This window comes from Hypanus sabinus, chromosome 1 (assembly GCF_030144855.1).
Source record: "Hypanus sabinus isolate sHypSab1 chromosome 1, sHypSab1.hap1, whole genome shotgun sequence".
NCBI lineage: Eukaryota > Metazoa > Chordata > Chondrichthyes > Myliobatiformes > Dasyatidae > Hypanus > Hypanus sabinus.
The window spans coordinates 178322820-178343304 of NC_082706.1; the positions used below are offsets into that span (position 1 = coordinate 178322820).

General features: G+C 41.2%; 1 protein-coding gene across 7 annotated transcripts in view; it reads left to right on the forward strand.

The window, feature by feature from the left end:
• LOC132400865 (centrosome and spindle pole-associated protein 1) overlaps positions 1-20283 on the forward strand; it is a 150337-nt gene extending 130054 nt beyond the window's left edge. For all 7 annotated transcript variants that reach the window (XM_059982382.1, XM_059982352.1, XM_059982359.1 and 4 more), the window contains 2 exons: positions 8723-8858; positions 17946-20283. In XM_059982382.1, coding sequence (XP_059838365.1) covers positions 8723-8858; positions 17946-18175 — 366 coding nt within the window. In that variant the 3' untranslated portion in view covers positions 18176-20283. The remainder of the gene's footprint in view (positions 1-8722; positions 8859-17945) is intronic.
• The last annotated feature ends 202 nt before the right edge of the window (positions 20284-20485 follow it).

The window sequence follows — 20485 nt, forward strand, 5'->3', positions numbered from 1 at the left end:
TAATTAATTAGATTTTTTTTTCAGGTAGCATCTGGTAAATCTCCTCTGCACCCTCTCCAAAGCTTCTACGTTCTTCCAACAATGAAGGCTTCCAATAATGACCAATGAAGGCTGACATATACCTTTATAACCTCCCTATTGACTTGTGGGGAAACTTTGAGGGATCAATGAACCTGGCCCCAAGATCCTACTGTTCCTCCAATCTGCCTTCAAGTTCAACCTTCCAAATTGTATCTCATCACATTTTTCTGGATTGAATTCCATCTGTCACTTCTTAGCTCAGTTCTGCATCCCATCAATGTCCCATTGCAGCCTATGACAACTTTCTACACAATCCACAACACTACCAAACTTCATGCCATCTGTTAACCCCTTCCTAACTTCCCACCCCTCTGCTTCCTCATCTGTGTCATTTATGCAAATCAATAGCAGGGGTCCCAGAAAAGATCCTTGCAGAACACCACTAGTCACTGATCTCCAAGCAAAATACCCTTTGCTTTATATGAGCAAGCCAATTTTGAATTTATACAGCCAGCCTTCCCTGTATACCATGCCTCCTAACTTTCTGAATGAGCCTACCATAGGGAACCTTGTTGAATGCCTTACTAAAACACCACATCCACTGCTCTACCTACATCAATGTGCTTTGTCACATCCTCAAAGAGCTCAATCAGACTTGTGAGGCATGGACTGTCTTTTCACAAATCTCTGCTGACTATCCATAATCAGATGATGTTTCTCTAACTACTTGTAAGTCCTGTCTTTAAGAATCCTCTCCAAGGATCCTGACAAGATGGAAGGGAAAGGGAATTTTTCTTAAGTAGGATATTCTATAAAGTTGTCTAAGGGTCAACATTAAGGGAATATTTGGAAGAATTTTTATTGGAAAGATCTGAGCATTTTAAGGCATAAGTACTTACAAAACAGGAAAATGAAAGGAATGCGGAGTTGAAATTGCTATCAGATCACCCATGATTTTACTAAATGGCAGAGTAAGTGTGAGGAGCTGAGGATTCATGTTCTGTATATTGCAAAAAATAATCGCTGGTAGTGAACTGACCAGAAATATCGGCTGTTCCTTTTGCCTGCATAGATGCTGCCTGGCTTGCTACATTTCACCAGTAGCTTATGCATTTGCTGCAGAGTTCAGCATATGCAATCTTGTATCTCTAATTTGTATCCCCTTCATTTCAGAACAAAAATATTCTCTAAAGGTTAGACAATTGTTTCAAATCAGAAACAAGAACAGAAAAAGCATCTATGGAAATAAAAGTATAGTTTAACATTTTTAGTTGAAGTACCTCATTCATATAAGTGAGAAAAAGATTAGTTTTAAGTTTCAGATAAGTTGGTGGGAGAGATGGATAGAAACAGAAATATCTATGATTGATTGAGCCAGAGATGCTGGAGGAGTTAGTTTAAATAGGCTGGGGAGAGGGCATGAAGCTTATGGTTGCCTTTTCAAACTGAACATAGTTAAGTTTATTGTCATTTAACTATATAGATGTATATAACTTATATAACCATATAATGTATATAGAAACAAGACAAAGTTTCTCTGAACCAGTGTGTTAAGCACTGTAGTATACATAACACACGATAACTTATGAAGGTAAGGACAAAATCTACAGATGAATCACACATAAATATCCAACTAAAGTGCATTAATATAAAATATTGTAAGATATGGAACAGATTAACCGATGACACTTCAAATACGATGTGGCAGTGAATTCAGAAGCCTAGTGAACTGGGGGAAGTTCAAATTCAAGTTTATTGTCATCTATCTGTAGATATATACAAAGTTCTTTAAAACCACAGTGCACTCACATAACATACATCACACACAGCATATAAGCCAATATAGTAAGTGCTACACCTGTCCCAACACCTGCTCTCTTACCACCATTCAGGGCCTTCCAGGTGAGGCAACACTTCACTTGTGAGTCTGTTGGGATCATCTATTGCATTCGGTGCTCCCAGTGTGGCCTCCTCTACATCAGCGAGACCCAACACAGATTGGGGGACTGCTTCGTCAAGCACCTCCGCTCTGTCCGGCACAACAGACAGGATCTCCCGGTTGCCATCCACTTCAGCCCTGCTTCATATTCCCATTTGGATATGTCCATACATGGTCTCCTCTACTGCCATGATGAGGCCAAACTCAGGTTGGAGGAGCAACACTTCATATACCCTCTGGGTAGTCCCCAACCCCTTGGCATGAACATCGAATTCTCCAACTTCCGGTAATTCCCTCCCTCCCCCCATCCCAGTTTCACTCTTCCAGCTGCCTGTCACCTCTCTCATGATTCTGCCTTCTACTACACAGTGCTTTCCCCTTATGTTCCTTCTTCACCTTTCCTGCCTATACCCTCCCTGCTTCCCCTCCTCCACCTTGATCTTTCCTCTGATTGGTTTTTCACCTGGCACCTACTAGCCTTCCTCTCACCCTCCCCCCACCTTCTTTATAAGGCCCCTGCCCCCTCCCTCTTCAGTCCTGACGAAGGGTCTCAGCCTGAAGCGTTGACTGCTTGTTTCCACGGATGCTGCCTGACCCGCTGAGTTCCTCCAGCTTGTTGTACATGTTACATAAATCGATGATGGTCAAAGTCATTGCCACTTGGTAGTAATCATTTAGGCCAGTTACTGTTGCTCTCCTGAGCACCAGGGTTATGGTAGCTGCCTTGAATCTTGCAGGGACAGTAGACTGTTCCAGAGAATATTAAAGACCTCTATTAGCTGGGCCACACAGTCCCTTGGCACCAGACCAGGTAAGTTGTCTGGCCCTGCTGCTTTTCATGGGTCTACCCTGGTTAGTGCCCTCCTCACCTGCACTGGGGTTAGACAGGGTGCCTGTTCCTCAGTAAGAGAGAGAGAGATGGTTTTCCTCTGTCACATCATTCAGTTGGTCAAATCGTGCATGGAAAGCATTCAGCCTATCAGGAAGGGAGGCGTCACTGTCACTGATGTGCAGGGTGGGCTTGTAATTGGTTATGGTTTGTATACCTTGCCACATGCTCTGCCTGTCCCTGGTGTCACAAGGGTGGATTTTATGTGCGTACTCACGATTTGTCTTCCTGATGGCACAGGAGTCCATAACTAGTTAGCCCATAAAGTAATCAACCAATCTGCACTTGTTTCTTCCTATATAGTGGAGATCATAGTTTGAACACTGAATATAGTACACTGTGTAGTAAGTGTGAGTGAATTGCTGCTTCACCTGGAAAAATTGTAGATGTAATAATTCCTGCAGTCCCATGGTTAAACACTAGGACAGAGAGTGGGTGGTTGGTTTGGATCAAAGGAAATGAAGAGCAGAGGCTTAAAGGGAATGACCCCTTTCAATTGCTGCAAGATGAGAAGGAAGATGTGTCTGGTTGTGGAATCATTTTGGCCATACCTGTAGAGAATAATCAGTTCGATAGAGTGGCTGGTAGAGCGGAAGATGAGGTGGAGAGTAACTCTATTTCTTCTCTGTTCTACAGAAATCTGAAGTGCAGGAAATAGAGTCAGAAAAGTGCAGCACAGATGCAGGCCCTTCAGCCCATCCAGTCTGTGCTGAACCATTTAAGCTGCCTAGTCCCATCAACCTGCTTTCAGAGCATAGCCCTCCATATCCCTACCATTCATGGAGCTATCCAAACTTCTTTTAAACGTTGAAATCGAGCTCCATTGCACCACTTGTGCTTGCAGTTTGTTCCACACTCTCACAACCCTCTGAGGGAAGGTTTCCCCCAATATTCCCTTTAAACATTTTCACCTTTCACCCTTAACCCATGACCTCAGTGAAAAAAGTCTGCTTGCATTTACCCTATCTATACCCCTGTCAAATTTTGTATACCTTTATCAAATCTCCCCTCAATTTTCTACATTCCAAGGAATATTCAATCTTTCAATTTATTTATTTATAATTCAATTTATTCAATCTTTCCTTATAACTTAGGTCCTCCAGTCCTGGCAACATCCTTGTAAATTTTCTCTATACTCTCTTAACATTTACATCTTTCCTGTAGGTATGTGACCAAATCTGTACACAATACTCCAAGTTAGACCTCACCAACGTCTTATACAACTTCAACATAACATCTCATCTCCTGTACTCAATACTTTGATTTATGAAGGCCATTGTGCCAGAAACTTTCTTTACAACTCTATCTACTTGTGAAGCCACTTTCAATGAATTATGGTCTTGTATTTCCAGATCTCTTTCTTCTACCTCACTCCTCAATGCCCTACTGCTCACTGTGTAAGACCTACCCTAGCTGATCCTACCACAGTGCATCACCTCGCACTTGTGTACATTAAATTCCATATGTCATTTTTCAGCCAGTCCAGATCATGCTGTAAGCTCTGATGGCTGCCTTCGCTGTCCACTACACCCCAATCTTAGTGTCCTCTGCAAATTTGTTTATCCATTTAACCACATTATCATCCAGTTCATTGATAATAGATGACAAACAACAGTGGATCTAGCACTGATCCCTGCAGCAGTCCACTATACACACGCTTCCAGTCAGAGAAGCAACTACCTATTACCACTCTCTGGCTTCTCCCACAAAGCCAATGTCTAATCCAACTCATTATGTTATCTTGAATACCAAGCGATTTGAACCTTCATGATCACCCTTCCATGCAAGACCATGTCAAATGCCTTACTAAAGTCCATGTAGACAACATCCACTGCCTTGCCTTCATCAACTTTCCTGGTACCTTCCTCAAAAAACTCCTACAAGATTAGTTAAATACAACTTAACATGACAAAGCCATGCTAACTATCCCTAATTAGTCCATGTCTATCCAAATACTTATACAGTCGGCCCTCCTTATCTGCGGGGTTTGGTTCCGGGACCCCTCGCGGATACCAAAATTCACGGATGCTCAAGTCCCTTATTCAACCTGTATCAATCCAGTGGACCTTAGGACCCAGCGGAACCCCAGACCTTATTTAACCTGTCTCAGAGCGGTGGACATTAGGACTTGGCACCAGAGCTCTGAATGCGCAGTGTTTCTGTTATTGAAAATAATCACGATCATGATTGAAAATAAAGTGGAAATAATAAAGAGGTGAAACGCCATCGGTCATTGGAAAAGCGTTAGACTAGGTCGGTCAACGATCGGAACAATTTTAAAGAATAAAGTGAGTAAGGCTCTGCCCCGATGATAGCTACAATTATTACTAAACAACACAGTGGTTTAATCATTGGGTTTTGGAGTTTTGAGTTTTTGATCCTCCACATCAACCCGACACAGTGGAAAGCACAATTGGGAGTGATCTATCCCAAGTCCCGAGAATTCCAGTTCCCGAGCCCGGCGCTGAAACATACGTTCTTAAGTGTTTTATATGCATAGAAAGGTAAAATATATACTATATACCAAGACAAACATTTGACTAGCTGACTCTAAATAATACCGGATGTACCTGTTCCGACTTACTTAGTAAGAGAACTTACGATTTTTTTCAATCCTGATCCATGATAACCCACGCACATCCTCCCGTATACTTTAAATCATCTCTAGATTATTTATAATATCTAATACAATGTAAATGCTATGTAAAATGGATGTTATACTGCATTGTTTAGGGAATAATGACAAGAACAAAAAGTCTGTACATGCTCGAACAACAAGTGCTGGAAGAGCACTTCCAGGTTTTCGCGATTTGCGGTTGGTTGAATTCACGCATGCGGAATCCGCGGATAAGGAGGGCTGTCTGTATATCCGGTCCCTTAGAATACCTTCCAATATCTTAATAACTTTTCCACTACAAATGTCAGACTCACCAACCAATAAGTTCCTGGTTTATTTTTAAAACCCTTCTCAAACAGCAGAACTATATTAGCTATCTTCCAGTCCTCCTGATTTCTTTTTTAGGTGTTATTTTGTATTTCTTATTCTTCGTAAGTATCTAATTTGTTCCAACCTGCCTGTCCCTGCGATACACACAAAGTGCTGGTGGAACGCAGCAGGCCAGGCAACATCTATAGGGAGAAGTGCTGTCGACGTTTCGGGCCAAGACCCTTCGTCAGGACTAACTGAAAGAAAAGATAGTAAGAGATTTGAAAGTAGGAGGGGGAGGGACAATTGCGAAATGATAGGAGAAGACCGGAGGGGGTGGGGTGAAGCTGAGAGCCAGAAAGGTGATTGGCAAAAGGGGTATGGAGCTAGAGAAAGGAAAGGATCATGGGACAGGAGGCCTAAGGAGAAAGAAAGGGGGAGGGGAGCACCAGAGGGAGATGGAGAACAGGCAGAGTGATGGGCAGAGAGAAAAAAAAGGGAGGGGAAAAAAACTGAATATATCAGGGGTAGGGTAAGAAGGGGAGAAGGGGCATTAACAGAAGTTAGAGAAGTCAATGTTCATGCCATCAGGTTGGAGGCTACCCAGCCGGTATATAAGGTGTTGTTCCTCCAACCCGATGAACACATTTGACAAACTCTATCCCATCTAGTTCTTTTATAGTATGGGAGTCCCAGTCAACATGAGGAAAGTTAAAAACACCTACTATAACAGCCTTATGTTTCCTGCAATAGTCTGTGATCTCTGTACAGATTTGTTCCTCTAAATCCTGCGGACTGCTGGGTGGTCTATAAAATAGCCCCATTAATGTGGTCAAACCTTTCTTGTTCCTCAGTTCCACCCATAAAATCTCTCTTTTAAAAGAGTTCTCCGGTCTGTCCTGACTCAGCATTGCCATGACATCTTCTCTGACTATTAATGCTACCCCTTCTCCTTTAATCTCTACTGCTTTGTCACGTTAAAACAATGGAACCCCAGACTATTGAGCTGCCAGATCTGTCCCTCCTGCAGCAAAGTCACACTGGTGGTTACAATGTAATAATTCCAGGTGTTGATCTATGCCCTGAGCTTAGCTGCCTTTCCTACGATACTACTTGCATTGAAATATACACAGCTCAGAGCATTAATCGCACCATGCTCAACCTTTGGGTTCCTGACTTGGTGGTCTTAACAACATCTGTCTTCACAACCTCTCCACTATCTGTTCTGGCACTCTAGATCTCATCCCCCTGCAATTGTAGTTTAATCTCTCCCACTCTGCATGAGGAACTGCTAGGATATTCCTGCTAGGATATTAGTCCCCTTCCAGTTCAGGTGCAAACCATCTCTTCTGTACAGGTCCCACCTTCCCTGGAAGAGAGCCCAATGATAAAAAAAAAACCTGACACCCTCCCTCCTATACCAACTCCTTAGCATCATGTTAAACTGCATGATCTTACTATTTTTGGCCTCACTAGCACATGGTATGGGTAGCAGTCCTGAGATCACAACCCTGGAGGTCCTGTCCTTTAACTTAGCACCTAATTCCCTGAACTAATTTTGCAGAGCCTCGTTACTCTTCCTACCTATGTAATTGGTATCTCCATGGACCACAGCCTCTGGCTGTTCACGCTCCCTCTTAAGAATGCCAAGGACTTGATTGGAGATGTTTCAGACTTTGACACTTGGGAGGCAACATTCCATCTGGGATTTTCATTCTTGTCCACAGAACCTCCTTTCTATTTCCCTAACTAATGAATCCACATCACCATAGCTCACTTCTCCTCCCATGCCTTCTGAGTTACAGAACCAGACTCAGTGCCAGAGACCTAACTGCTGTGACTTTCCTCTGCTAGGTCATTTTCCCCCACCCAACAGTATCCAAAATTAAAAAGTAAAAAAAAATTGAGATGTATCAAGGGCTCTGTCCCCTACATCACAATTCAAGAAAAAAGCAGACATTTCACAACATGGTAGTGTAGTGGTTAGCAGGATGCAATTACAACTTGGATACTGGAGTCCAATTCTAGCACTGTCTGTAAAGAGTTTGTATATTCACCTCTTGGTTTCCTCTGGGTGCTCTAGTTTCCTCCCATAGTCAAAAGACTAGGTTAATTGGTCATTCTAAATTTTCCTATGATTAGCCTAGGGGGTAGATAGGTGGGCTGCTGGGTGGTGTGGCTTGTTGGGCCAGAAAGGCCTGATCTGCGCTGTCTCTCTAAATAAACGTGTGTGGAACATCACATCAAGAGAGAAAATATGACGGAGATTGTGAATTGGGGGAATGGATATAAAATCCTTGCAGCTTTGACAATTTTTGGATTGAATTAAAGTTAGCTTAATGCCAGACATCCTTTTGTTCTAAATATAGAATGGTGATTTTATTATATATTCTTGGCAGAACTATTAAATATTTTGGTGATTCAAAGTAAATGTATTATCAATGTATGTGTACGTTCATACACCCTGAAGTTCATTTTCTTGCAGGCAATCACGGTTGATACAAGAAACACAATAGAATCAATGAAAAAACATCCCCAACAGGACAGATAGACAACCAATGTGCCAAAAAAGAAATACAAAAATAACGAGAATTTAAATAATAATAATAATAAATAAATAAGCAATAAATATCGAGAACATGAGAGAAGAGTCCTTGAATGTGAGTAAATAGGTTGTGGGAACAGTTCAGTGATGAGGTGAGTTAAGTTATCCTCTCTGGTTCAAGAGCCTTTTCCTGAACCTGCAAAGAATTTACAAACACTGCACTACAAAGAATTTGGAAGCTTTGATGGTACAAATTAACGATAATCAGTAAAATCATTAATCCAGTACAGGCAGGACTTAAAGTGGTACTGGATGGCAGTTTTTCTATACTATAGTGGGATTTATGTGTTTTAATTCACTTGTTTGCTATATTACTACTCCTTTATTGTTTAATTTTTAAAGGAAGGTCGTCCTGCTGTGCAACCCATATCACAGCCAGATTCCATCTCTCTGCACTCTGTGTCCAGTTTTAATTTGGATCAAGTAAGAGCCAGAAATGAACAGCGAATGAAACGTTTGCAAGATCTTCAGCATTCAGGTAAAATGCAGTAGCTATTTAAAACTGTAAAATGTAGTTTATATTCTCATACAAAATTTGACATCATTGCACTGAAGTTAAGGGAACCTACTGAAATTTTTCCTTAAAGTCAACAGCAAGATCAATGTGGAGCAAACTGATGTTGTGCTTTTTCAGTGTCAATCATTTGTCATGCGCAGATGCAGTGATAAACCTATTTGCAGCAGCATCACAGGCACATAGCATCATGTAAACAGGATTCACAAGAAAAAATCTAATTAAAACCTAATTATCTGCAAGTTTACTAATTCTAACACAATTATAAACACCAATTTAGTGCAAAATCGTTATAGAAGTGACTAAACAGTAGTCACTAAACAGTAGTGATTAGGTTTTGTCGGTCAGAATGAAATGGTTGAGGGAAGTAACTGTTTATGAACCTGGTTGCATAAGGTTTCTGTACCTCCTTCCTGATGGCATGGCCCAGATGGTGACTGTTTTTGATAATGAATGTTGCCTTTGTTACAAACCCCGTAACTGGGTCGCTTACCAGCAAAGATAGAGAGATCCGTTGAAGTCTGATGGTACTATTTTTAACAGTATTTATTGGTAAAAATACACAAAAATAATATCAAGGCAAACATACAGATAATATACGTCGTCAATACCAAATCTAAAAGTGCGGGTATAATAATAATAATCAATAAGAAATAGCTCTATCGTTGTCTAGGGGATAATGTATTGTCCGATGGAAATATAAAAGTCACTCAGTTCATGCAGGCTGCAGCCTTTGGTTGGAGAGAGAGAGAGATTTTGAGAAACTTGCCGGCTTTTCTTTTTATGATTTCGATCCTTCGGGAGTCCCGTTAGTGTGGCCGTTCACTTGTGGCCTCTCCTTTAGCTAAAGCCGTTCTTCCATGGTGAGGCCGCCAATCCCAGGCAAGGGAAAGGACGCACACAAGGAGCCCTTCACCGGCTGTCGCTATTAAACGCTGTCACGGGATTTCTAGCGTTTCTCCTGGTGCGTCTAAAGGGGTTGTTCCCCAGACCCTCTTTTATCCTTACTCACGGGGTCTCAGATGTCAGTCAGGTTGGGATGATGCAATCTCTCAACCAGCCCACTCTGGTTGTCCCCTGAGGGCTTCAATGAATAGTACAGTACTCAATACACAATTCCGTCTCCAAGAGACAATGGCCGTTATCCGTGGCTTTGTCTCGCTGAGGCCAGGACACATTCCAAAACCTTGTGGATTCTCTCTCATTTCCTGGGCCCCAGACCCGAATTAATAGCGATCTTGTGATTCTCAAAAAGGAGGGGGCAACTTTGTACCCTTCAGCCCCTCAGAGTTGCGGCACATTTGTAACACCTTCTTGAGGCAGTGCTTCTTGTACATGCTGCCAGTGGTAGGGAGTGATGTGCCTGTGATGTTTTGAGCAGAATCTACTATTCTCTGTAGCTTCTTGCATTCCTGTGCATTAGAACTGCTATACCCGACTATGATGCACCCAGACAGGGTACTTACAACAGTACATTTGTAGAAGTTTGTTAGAAAGTTCGATGAGAAGATGAAACTTGTTAAGCTCAGAAAGTAAAGACTCTCATGTGCTTCCTTCTGATTGCATCTATATGCTGGGCCCAAGACGGGTCAGTTGCTATGTTAACAGCCAGGTATTCAAAGCTGCTGTCTCTCTTCACCATTGATTTCCCCCAATGTAGACTGGTTCCTGTTTGCCTTCTTGAAGTCAACAATCAGCTCTTCAGTTTAGTTGATGTTGAAGGAGAGTTTGGTTTGCAGCACCACTCAACCAGGTGACCAACCTTGCTCCAGTAAGCTGACTAACTCATTGCCATCTGTGATTTAGAACATAGAATAGTACAGCGCATTACAGGCCCTTTGGCCCACAATGTTGTGCTGACCCTCAAACCCTGTCCAACAATATTTGTCTAACAATAGTATTGATGTTGGTGAATTCTAAGATGACATTTGAACTGTGCTTAGCCACCCAGTCATGTGTGTATAGGGAGTAAGGAGGGCCAAGTGCAGAGTCTTGAAGTGTACCTTTTTTCATGGTCAGTGCTTGAGATTTGGGGAATATGAAGTTGCAGAGGGAGGTCTTGAAACCTGATGGTTTTAGATGGGATAATTATATTGAACACAAGCTGTTGTCACTCTTTGTGTCTAGGCAGATTGAAGTGAATGTAGGTTATTTCTGAGATAGAAGTTTATTTGTGCCAACTGTTCCTGAATCTATAGAACATTGGAAAATGATTACCAACGCATCCACGATTTCTAGAGCCACCTCCTTAAGTACCCTGGGATGCAGACCATCAGGCCCTGGGGATTTATCAGCCTTCAGTCCCATCAGTCTACCCAACACCATTTTCTGCCTAATGTAAATTTCCTTCAGTTCCTCTGTTACTCTAGGTCCTCTGGCCATTATTACATCTGGGAGATTGTTTGTGTCTTCCCTAGTGAAGACAGATCCAAAGTACCTGTTCAATTCATCTGCCATTTCCTTGTTCCCCATAATAAATTCACCCATTTCTGTCTTCAAGGGCCCAACTTTGGTCTTAACTAATTTTTTCCTGTTCACATACCTAAAGGGGCTTTTGCTATCCTCCTTTATATTCTTGGCTAGCTTACCTTCGTACCTCATCTTTTCTCCCTGTTGCCTTTTTAGTTAGCTTCTGTTGCTCCTTAAAAGTTTTCCAATCCTCTGGCTTCCTGCTCATCTTTGTTATGTTATACTTCTCTTTTATTTTTATACTCTCCTTGATTTCCCTTGTCAGCCACGGTCACCCCTTACTCCCCTTAGCATCTTTCTTCCTCTTTGGAATGAACTGATCCTGTACCTTCTGTATTAATCCAAGAAATACCTGCCATTGTTGTTCCACTGCTAGGCTGTCTTTCCAGTCAGCTTTGGCCAGCTCCTCCTTCATGGCTCCGTAGTCTCCTTTATTCAACTGTAACACTGACACTTCCGATTTTCCCTTCTCCCTCTCAAATTGTAGATTAAAAGTTTTCATATAATGGTCACTACCTCCTAATGGCTCCTCTACCTTGAGTTCCCTTATCAAATCCGGTTCACTACACAACACTAAATCCAGAATTACCTTCTCCCTGGTAGGCCCCAGTACAAGCTGCTCTAAGAATCCATCTCAGAGGCACTCCACAAACTCCCTTGCTTGGGGTCCAGTAGCAACTTGATTTTCCCAGTCTACCTGCATGTTGAAATCCCCCATAACAACCATAATGTTACCTTTGTGACATTCTAATTTTAACTCTTGATTCAACTTGTACTCTATATCCAGGTTACTGTTTGGGGGCATGTAGATAACTCCCATTAGGGTCTTTTTGCCCTTGCAATTTCTCAGTTCTATCCATACTGACTCTACATCTCCTGATTCTATGTCACCCCTCGCAAGGGACTGAATTTCATTCCTCACCAACGGAGCCACCCCACCCCCTCTGCCCACTTTGCTGTCCTTTTGATCAGACATATACCCTTGGATATTCATTTCCCAGCCCTGGTCCTCTTGTAGCCATGTCTCTGTTATTCCTACAACATCATACATGCCAATTTCCAACCGAGCCTCAAGCTCATCCACTTTATTTCTTATTCTTTGTGCATTCATATATACTTTTAATCCATTACTCCCTTCACCTTTCACATCGATTCCTATTGCACTTGGCTATACTCTCCGATCCTTTCCTGAGCTTTCTGCCCCATTAGTTCTGTTGTCTTTCTTTTCTTATTCTCTCTTTCCCTTTAACTCCATCATTATATTTCCAGTTCGACTCCTCCTTAGTTCACTACTTAGTTCAAACACACCCATGTAGCAGTGGCAAACCTGCTCAAAAAGCTGAAAGACCTAAAGGTGCACAGATTACCCATACCAAATGAACTGTATCCTAGGATTCTGAAAGAGGTAGTGGTAAAGATTGTTAGCCGTGATCTTTCCAGAATCACTGGACTCTAGCATGGTCCTGGAAAACTGGGAAATTACAAATGTCACTCCACTCTTTAAGAAAGGAGGGAGGCAGCAGAAAGGAAATTATAGGCCAGTTAGCCTGACCTGAATGTTAGGGAAAATGTTGGAGTCAGTGATTAAGGATGAAGTTATGGAGTTCTTGGTGACACAGGACAAGATAGGACAAAGTCAGTATGGTGCCCAATGAACCTGTTGGAGTTCTTTGAGGAGATTGCAAGTAGATAGATAAAAGGGATAATAGACAATAGGTGCAAGAGTAGGCCATTCAGCCCTTCGAGCCAGCACCGCCATTCACTGTGATCATGGCTGATCATCCACAGTCAATACCCCGTTCCTCCCTTCTCCCCATTTCCCTTGACTCCGCTATCTTTAAGAGCAGTGGATGTTGTATATCTGGATTTTCAGAAGGTCTTTCACAAGGTGCCACAAATGCTGTTGCTTACCAATTTAACAGCCCACTGTATTAGCATGGTTAGAACATTGGCTAATTGTAGGGCTCAGTGAGTGGGAATAAGAGGATCCTTTTGTGGTTGGCTGCCAGTGACTATTGGTGTTCTGCAGGAGTCAGTGTTGGGACCACTTTTTATGCTGTTAATCAATGACTTAGATGCTGAAATAGATGGCTTTGCTGTCAAGTTTGCAAATGATATGAAGATTGGTGGAGGGACAGTTAGTGTTGCGGAAAGAGGAAGGCTGCAGAAAGACTTAGACAGATTATGAGAATGGGCAAGGAAGTGGCCAATGAAATACGGTGTTGGAAAATGCATGGTCATGCACTTTCGTTGTAGAAATAAATGTGCGGACTATTTTCTAAATGAGGAGAAAACCATCACATTTGATTTGGCCAACGACAGTGGTGTCATCAGCAAACTATTTAAGTGTTTATCAAAATAACTCAAACATAGTAATTATGATCTGATTCCACCACTTCCTCTGGCTGCAGTTCAAAATATCAATCGCCTTTTGTGGGAGGGTAAGAAGTAAGTTTATAAGAAATAGGAACAGAATTAGGTAGTTCAACCTATTGAGTCTTCTCTGTCATTTAATTATGATCCCTCTTAATCCTACTGATCTGCTTTCTCCCTGCAATCTTTGACACCCCTACAAATCAATAAGCTGTCAATATCCACTTTTAATATGTATGGCCTCCACAGATATCTGTAGCAATGAATTCCACAGATTCACCATCCTCTTGGCTAAAGAAATTCTTCCTGTTCTATGTTCCAAAAGGGACATAATTTTGATGCTGTGCCCTCTTGTCCTAGGCTCTCCCACTATTGGAAACATATCCTGCATATCTTTTCTAGGCCTTTAAATATTTTTTAGGTTTCAATGAGATTCCACCCTCATTCTTTTAAATTCCAGTGAGTTCAGGCCCAGAGCTAACAAACACTTCTTGTATATTGAACCTCCTGGCGTCATTCTCTTAAACGTCCTTTGAACCCTTTCATATGTTGTCTGTGCAAAGCATTATAAAGCTTCAGCATTACGTCCTTGCATTTGTATTCTAGTTCTCTTGAAATGAATGCTAACCTTGCATTTGTCTTCCTCACCACCTACAAGTTAACCTTTTGGGAATACTGGACTAGGACTCCTAAGTACCTTTGCACCTGCAATTTCCAGAATCACTCCTTGTTTAGAAAATAGTGTATGTCATTATTCCTTCTGCCAAAGTGCATGATTATACACTTCTGTACACATTCCCCTAATCTGTCTATGGCTTTCTTCCTTCCTGCTTCATTAACACTACCTGTCCCTCCACCCATCTTTGTAATATCCACAATTGTGGTTACAAAGTCATCAATTCTCATATCCAGACTATTAACATATAATGTAAAAGGTAATGGACTGAACAAGGGCACCTATGGAACACCATTGGTTAGTAACACCCAAACAGAAAATACTCCCTTTATTTCCACTCTTTGCCTTCTGCCAATCTTCTCTTCATGCTGGTCTATTTCTTCTAATACCTACCTTCTTTAGCAGCCTCATTGAGGCACCTTGCCAAAGGCCTTTTGAAAATCTAAGTTAATAACATACTCCTTTGTCTATCTTACCTATTATTTCCTCAAAGAATTCCAAAAGATTTGTTAGGCACGATTTCCCCTTAAGAAAATCATGCTGACTTTGGCCTACCATGTACTTCCAAGTACCCCAAAACTGTATCCTTAATAATGGATTCAAACACCTTCCCAACCACTGAAGTCAGGCTTACTGGCCTCTACATGTGATCCTCCTTTGGGTGGAGTTAACCATGGATGTTGCATCCTAGCTGTCTATGTTGTTTGTGCAACACTGTCTGTGGCTCACTGCTGCAGGGTGAATTTGATACAAAAGTTAGTATAAATGCGCCTGTCTTTTGCCTCATTCCATTATTCAAATGTGGAGTGATATTTGAGATTTTCCAGTCCTCTGGAAACATTCCTGAATCTAGTGTTTCTTGAAAGATCAATTCTGATGTCCCCACAATCTCCTCAGCTACCTTTCAGAACCTGATATCTCTTACTATCTTTTCTTACAGTTAGTCCTGACAAAGGGTCTCAGCCTGAAACATCAACTGTACTTCTTCCTATAAATGCTGCCTGGCCTGCTGCATTCCACTAGCATTCTGTGTGTGTTGTTTCTTTCAGAACCTGGTTCAAATGGTCCAGGTGACATCTTCCCTTCACACCTTTCAGCTTCTTATTACCTTCTCCTTAGTAATAGTGACTACACTTGCACTCCCTGACTCTTGAATTTCTGTTGTGCTGCTGAAGTCTTCTGCAGTGAAGACTGACACAAAATATATAGGTATTTTGTCTGCCATCTCTTTGCTCTCCTTTACTTCTCCAGCAGTCTGATGTCCACTCTTGCCTCACTATTGTTTTTTACATATCTGAAAATCTTTTGGTATCCTTTTTTTATATTATTGGTTAGCTTAGCTTGGTATTTAATCTTTTCTCTCTTTATTGCTTTTTATTTGCCTTTTGTTGGTTTTTAAAAGCTTCCCACAAATTTGTGCCCTCAATTTTGATTTCTCTTGTCTGCCACAGGTTGCCTCATCTCTCTATAGAATGCTTCTTCTATGGGATGCTTCTGAATTACTGCCAGAAACTAGCCATTGCATATGTAGTTATCCCTGTTAGTATCCCCTTCCGGTGAACTTGGCCAGCTCCACTCACACATCTCTGTAGTTATCCTTATTCAACTGAACTCAACCGAGTACCAGTACATCTGATTTTAGCTTTCCCCTCTCAAACTGCAGGGTGAATTCTATTATTTTATGATCACTGCCTCCTAAGGGCTCCTTTACTTTAAGCTTCCTAATCAGATTGGGTTCATAACACAACATCCAATTCAGAATTGTCTTTTCCCTAGAGGGCTGGACTACAAGCTGCTCTAAGAATCTTTCTCATGGGCATTCTACAAATTCCTTCTCTTCTGCTCAAACACTGACTTGAATTTCCTCCATGAATATTGTAACTTTTTCCCTCTTTTTTAAACTTTTTTTATTGTTTTCAAATAATTATAGAAATAAAAGAAAATATATGAAAAAAATATATATACCCTTCCCCCCTCCCCTTAACCCCTCCCCCCCTAAACTTTTTCCCTCTTGACATGCCTTTCCTCTCTCTCATTGTTATTTGTACCCCACATCCTGGTTACTGTTCAGAGGCTTATATATATTCCCATCAGGGTCTTTGCAGTTTCTTAACTCTACTTACAAGGATTCTACATACTCTAATCCTGTGTTACTTTTTACTAAGGATTTAATTACATATCTTCTTAGCAGAAGAGCCACCCCATCCCTTCTGCCCACCTGCCTGCCCTCTTGATGCATTGTGTATATGCTTCCAATTGCAATCTGCTTTCAGCCATGTCTCTGAGGTGCCCTCTGCATTATATCTACCAATTTCTAATTGTGCTACCTTATTTTGTATACTGCATGCATTCAAGTAAATGAGTGCCTCTTATGAATGAACCAGCCTCTTTTTAAGAAACTTTGTCTTCATGTTACCTTAAGTTAAATTTTAATCCTTTCTAAGCCTTTTGTCTTATAACCATATAACAGTTACAGCACGGAAACAGGCCATCTCGGCCCTTCTAGTCCGTGCCGAACGCTTACTCTCACCTAGTCCCACTGACCCGCACTCAGCCTATAACCCTCCATTTCTTTCCTGTCCATATACCTATCCAATTTTACTTTAAATGACAATACCAAGCCTGCCTCTACCACTTCTACTGGAAACTTGTTCCACACAGCTACCACTCTGAGTAAAAGAAATTCCCCCTCGTGTTACCCTTAAACTTTTGCCCCCTAACTCTCAACTCACGTCCTCTTGTTTGAATCTCCCCTACTCTCAATGGAAAAAGCCTATCCACGTCAACTCTTATCTACCCCCCTCATAATTTTAAATACCTCTATCAAGTCCCCCCTCAACCTTCTACGCTCCAAAGAATAAAGACCTAACTTGTTCAACCTTTCCCTGTAACTTAGGTGCTGAAACCCAGGTTCTTGTTCTTTATTCTGGAGACTTCAGTAACCTCTCCTTCCCTTTTACATCTCAGCTCCCTTTAAAATTATGTTCTGTTGTTTTTGATACCCTTACCATGGAAAAGAGATTTCATCTATGCCTGTCAATCAGGCATGTCTTTCAGGTTACCCCTCAGCCCTTGCTCTTGGGAAAACTGGCCTAGCCTTTCCCAAAATCCTGATAAATCTCTGCACTCTCTCTAGTGCAGTTACATCCCTTCTGTAATATGATCAGAACTGTAAATCATACTCCAAGTGTGATCTAAGTATTGTTTTGTAAATTTGCAACATAAGGGCTTTTATATTATCTGCCTTGATCTAAGAAAGTAAGCATGTTCTTCCCCACCCTCTCTACCCATATTGCAGGAAACTGTGAACTTGATCGTCAAATGTCCCTCTGTTCATCAACTAGTTTTACTGGGTACTGTACACCTTTTGGCTCAATTTGAATCTCAAATATCCTGTCCAGATTTCTTGCTGTTTTGGCTATTTCACTATTAATTGTTAATTGCAGTTTTTATTTGATATGAAATTCATGAAACTTGCAATATGGATTTGTTTTTTTTTAAACTGCTTAGTTCACATTTACTTTCTTTGCTAGGTAATGATATCACAGTGGAAGATGATGACATTCTGGGCCAATTCATTTCAAAAGATAAGGGAAGACCAATCTCTGTTGAAACAGAGGCTACGGAAGTATGGCTACGACCAGGAACATCAGAAACTTTAAAGAGGTTTATGTCTGATCACACACAGCTTGACCGAGGACCTTCAGCCAATACATCTGCTTTCAACTGGAGAAGTCAAAGGCACTTTACAATAAATGACTAATTTGGCTGAGAAAATTAATGAATATGTTTGCCTTCAAGAGAGAAAAGTAGACATTATCGCTGCACTTTGTTACTTGGGTAAAGTTCAGGTCATTGTATACAAACGATTTTCTCCTGCAAACCACTTTGTGGCCTTTAATGAAATGCAAAACAACCTCGAAGAATCTTTAATCTATTTGCTGTTTCTCACCAAATGTATATTGAAATGATTTCCACATGATCAACAATTCAGAAAATTACACTGGAAAAGGTCTAAACAAATTTTGAATATTAAACCTGGCACCAAACTGTGCTGCTAACTAAATGTAACTTCTATTTTTTTCATTCATGATTTTATAACTTATGTTGATATTCAAATCTGTTGCAATGACGTGTGTTTAAAATAAAACTTAGTAAAGCTGTATTTTAAAAGGAAATTTATAGTTACCTCAGCATTGATATATAAATGCAGGAATGAGTATTCCTCTTGTGCCCTGTGTATTAAACATTTCAATCCTGGGAAAAAGATACTGTCTTTCTACTCATTCATCTCATCATCTTTTAATCTCTATCAGATCTTCTTTCAACCTCCACCACTCCATAGAAAACAACCCAAGTTTGTCTGACCTCTTGTTATAGCATATGCCCTCTATTTCAGGCAGCAGCCTGGTAAACCTCTTCTGCGCCCTCTCCAAAGCCATGACATTGTTCCTTTAATGGGGCAACCAGAATTGTATGTAATACTCCAGATGTGGTCTAATGAGTTTTTTTTAAAAAGCTGTAACATTCTGATTTTTTAACTCTATGTCTAAGAAAGGCAAGCATGCCAAGTGCCTTTTTAATTTGTGTAGCAACTTTCAGGGAGCTATGAATCTCAAGATCCCTCTTCTCATCAACACTGTTGAGGGTTTGGAAGACATAGAACATTAGGCCATTCAGGCCATTGAGTCTGCTCTGCTATTCCATCATGGCTGATTTATTATTCTTCTCAACCCCATCCTCCTGCCTTCTCTCCATAACCTTTGTACCCTGACTAATCAAGAAAATATCAACCCCAGCTTTAAATGTATTCAATGACTTGTCCTCCATAGCTACCAATGGCAATGAGAAGTACCCTCTAGTTAAAGAACCATCATTTCATCGCTGTTCTTAATGGATGTCCCTCTATTCTGAGGCTGTGTCCTCTGGTCCTAGACTCACCCACTCTATCCAGGCCCTTTAATATTCAATAGGTTTCATTGAGATACCCCCCACCCCCAATCCTTCCAAACTACAGTGAGTGCAGACCCAGAGCCATCAAATGCTCCTCATACATTAACCTTTTCATACCCAAAATCATTCACCTCTGAACCTACCCTGACCCCGTAACAATGCCAGCAACATCCTTGCTTAGATTAGGGGTTCAAAACTGCTCACAATACTCCCAAATGCAATCTGATCAATGCCTTATAAAGCCTCAGCATTAGATACTTGATATTACATTCTAGTCCACTCGAAATTAATACTAACATTGCATTTGCCTTCCTTACTTCTGAATCAGCCTAAAAGTTAACCATAGGGAATCCTACACGATGACTTCCAAATCCCCTTTGCACCTCTGATTCCTTAATTTTCTTCTCGTTTAGAAAAATAGACTATGGCTTTATTCCTTCTACCAAAGTACATAACCATACACTTCCCTACCCTACTTTCCACCTGTCACTTCTTTGCCATTTCTTCCAATCTAAGTCCTGTAGACTTCCCGCCTCCTCAACACTACCTGCCCCCCACCTATCTATTGTCTGCAAACTTGGCTATGAGGCCATCAATTCCATAATCCAAATCATTGACAAATAACATGAAAAGAAGCAGTTTCGATTCCAACCCGTGTGGAATACCTCTAGTCACTGGCAGCCAAACAGAGCAGGTCCCCTTTATTCCCACTCTTTGCCTCCTGCCAGTCAGGCAATCTTCCAAGCACGTGAGTATATCACCACGGGCTCCTATCTTTTGAAAATCTAAGAAAATCCATTGACTCCTTTCTTTATCCTGCCCGTTATTTCCTCTAAGAATTTAGACAGATTTGTTAGGCAAGATTTCCCCTTAAAGAAACTATGTTGACTTTGGCCTATTTTATCATGTGCCTCCAAGGACACCAAAACCTCATCCTTAATAATTGACTCCAACATCTTTCCAACAACTGATGACAGGCTAACTGGCCTATAATTTCTTTTGCCTCCCTCCTTTCTTAAAGAGTGGAGTGACATTTGCACTTATCCAGTCCCCTGGAATTATTACAGAATTTGGTGATTCTTGAAAGATAACCACTGATGCTGTCACACTATCTTCAAAA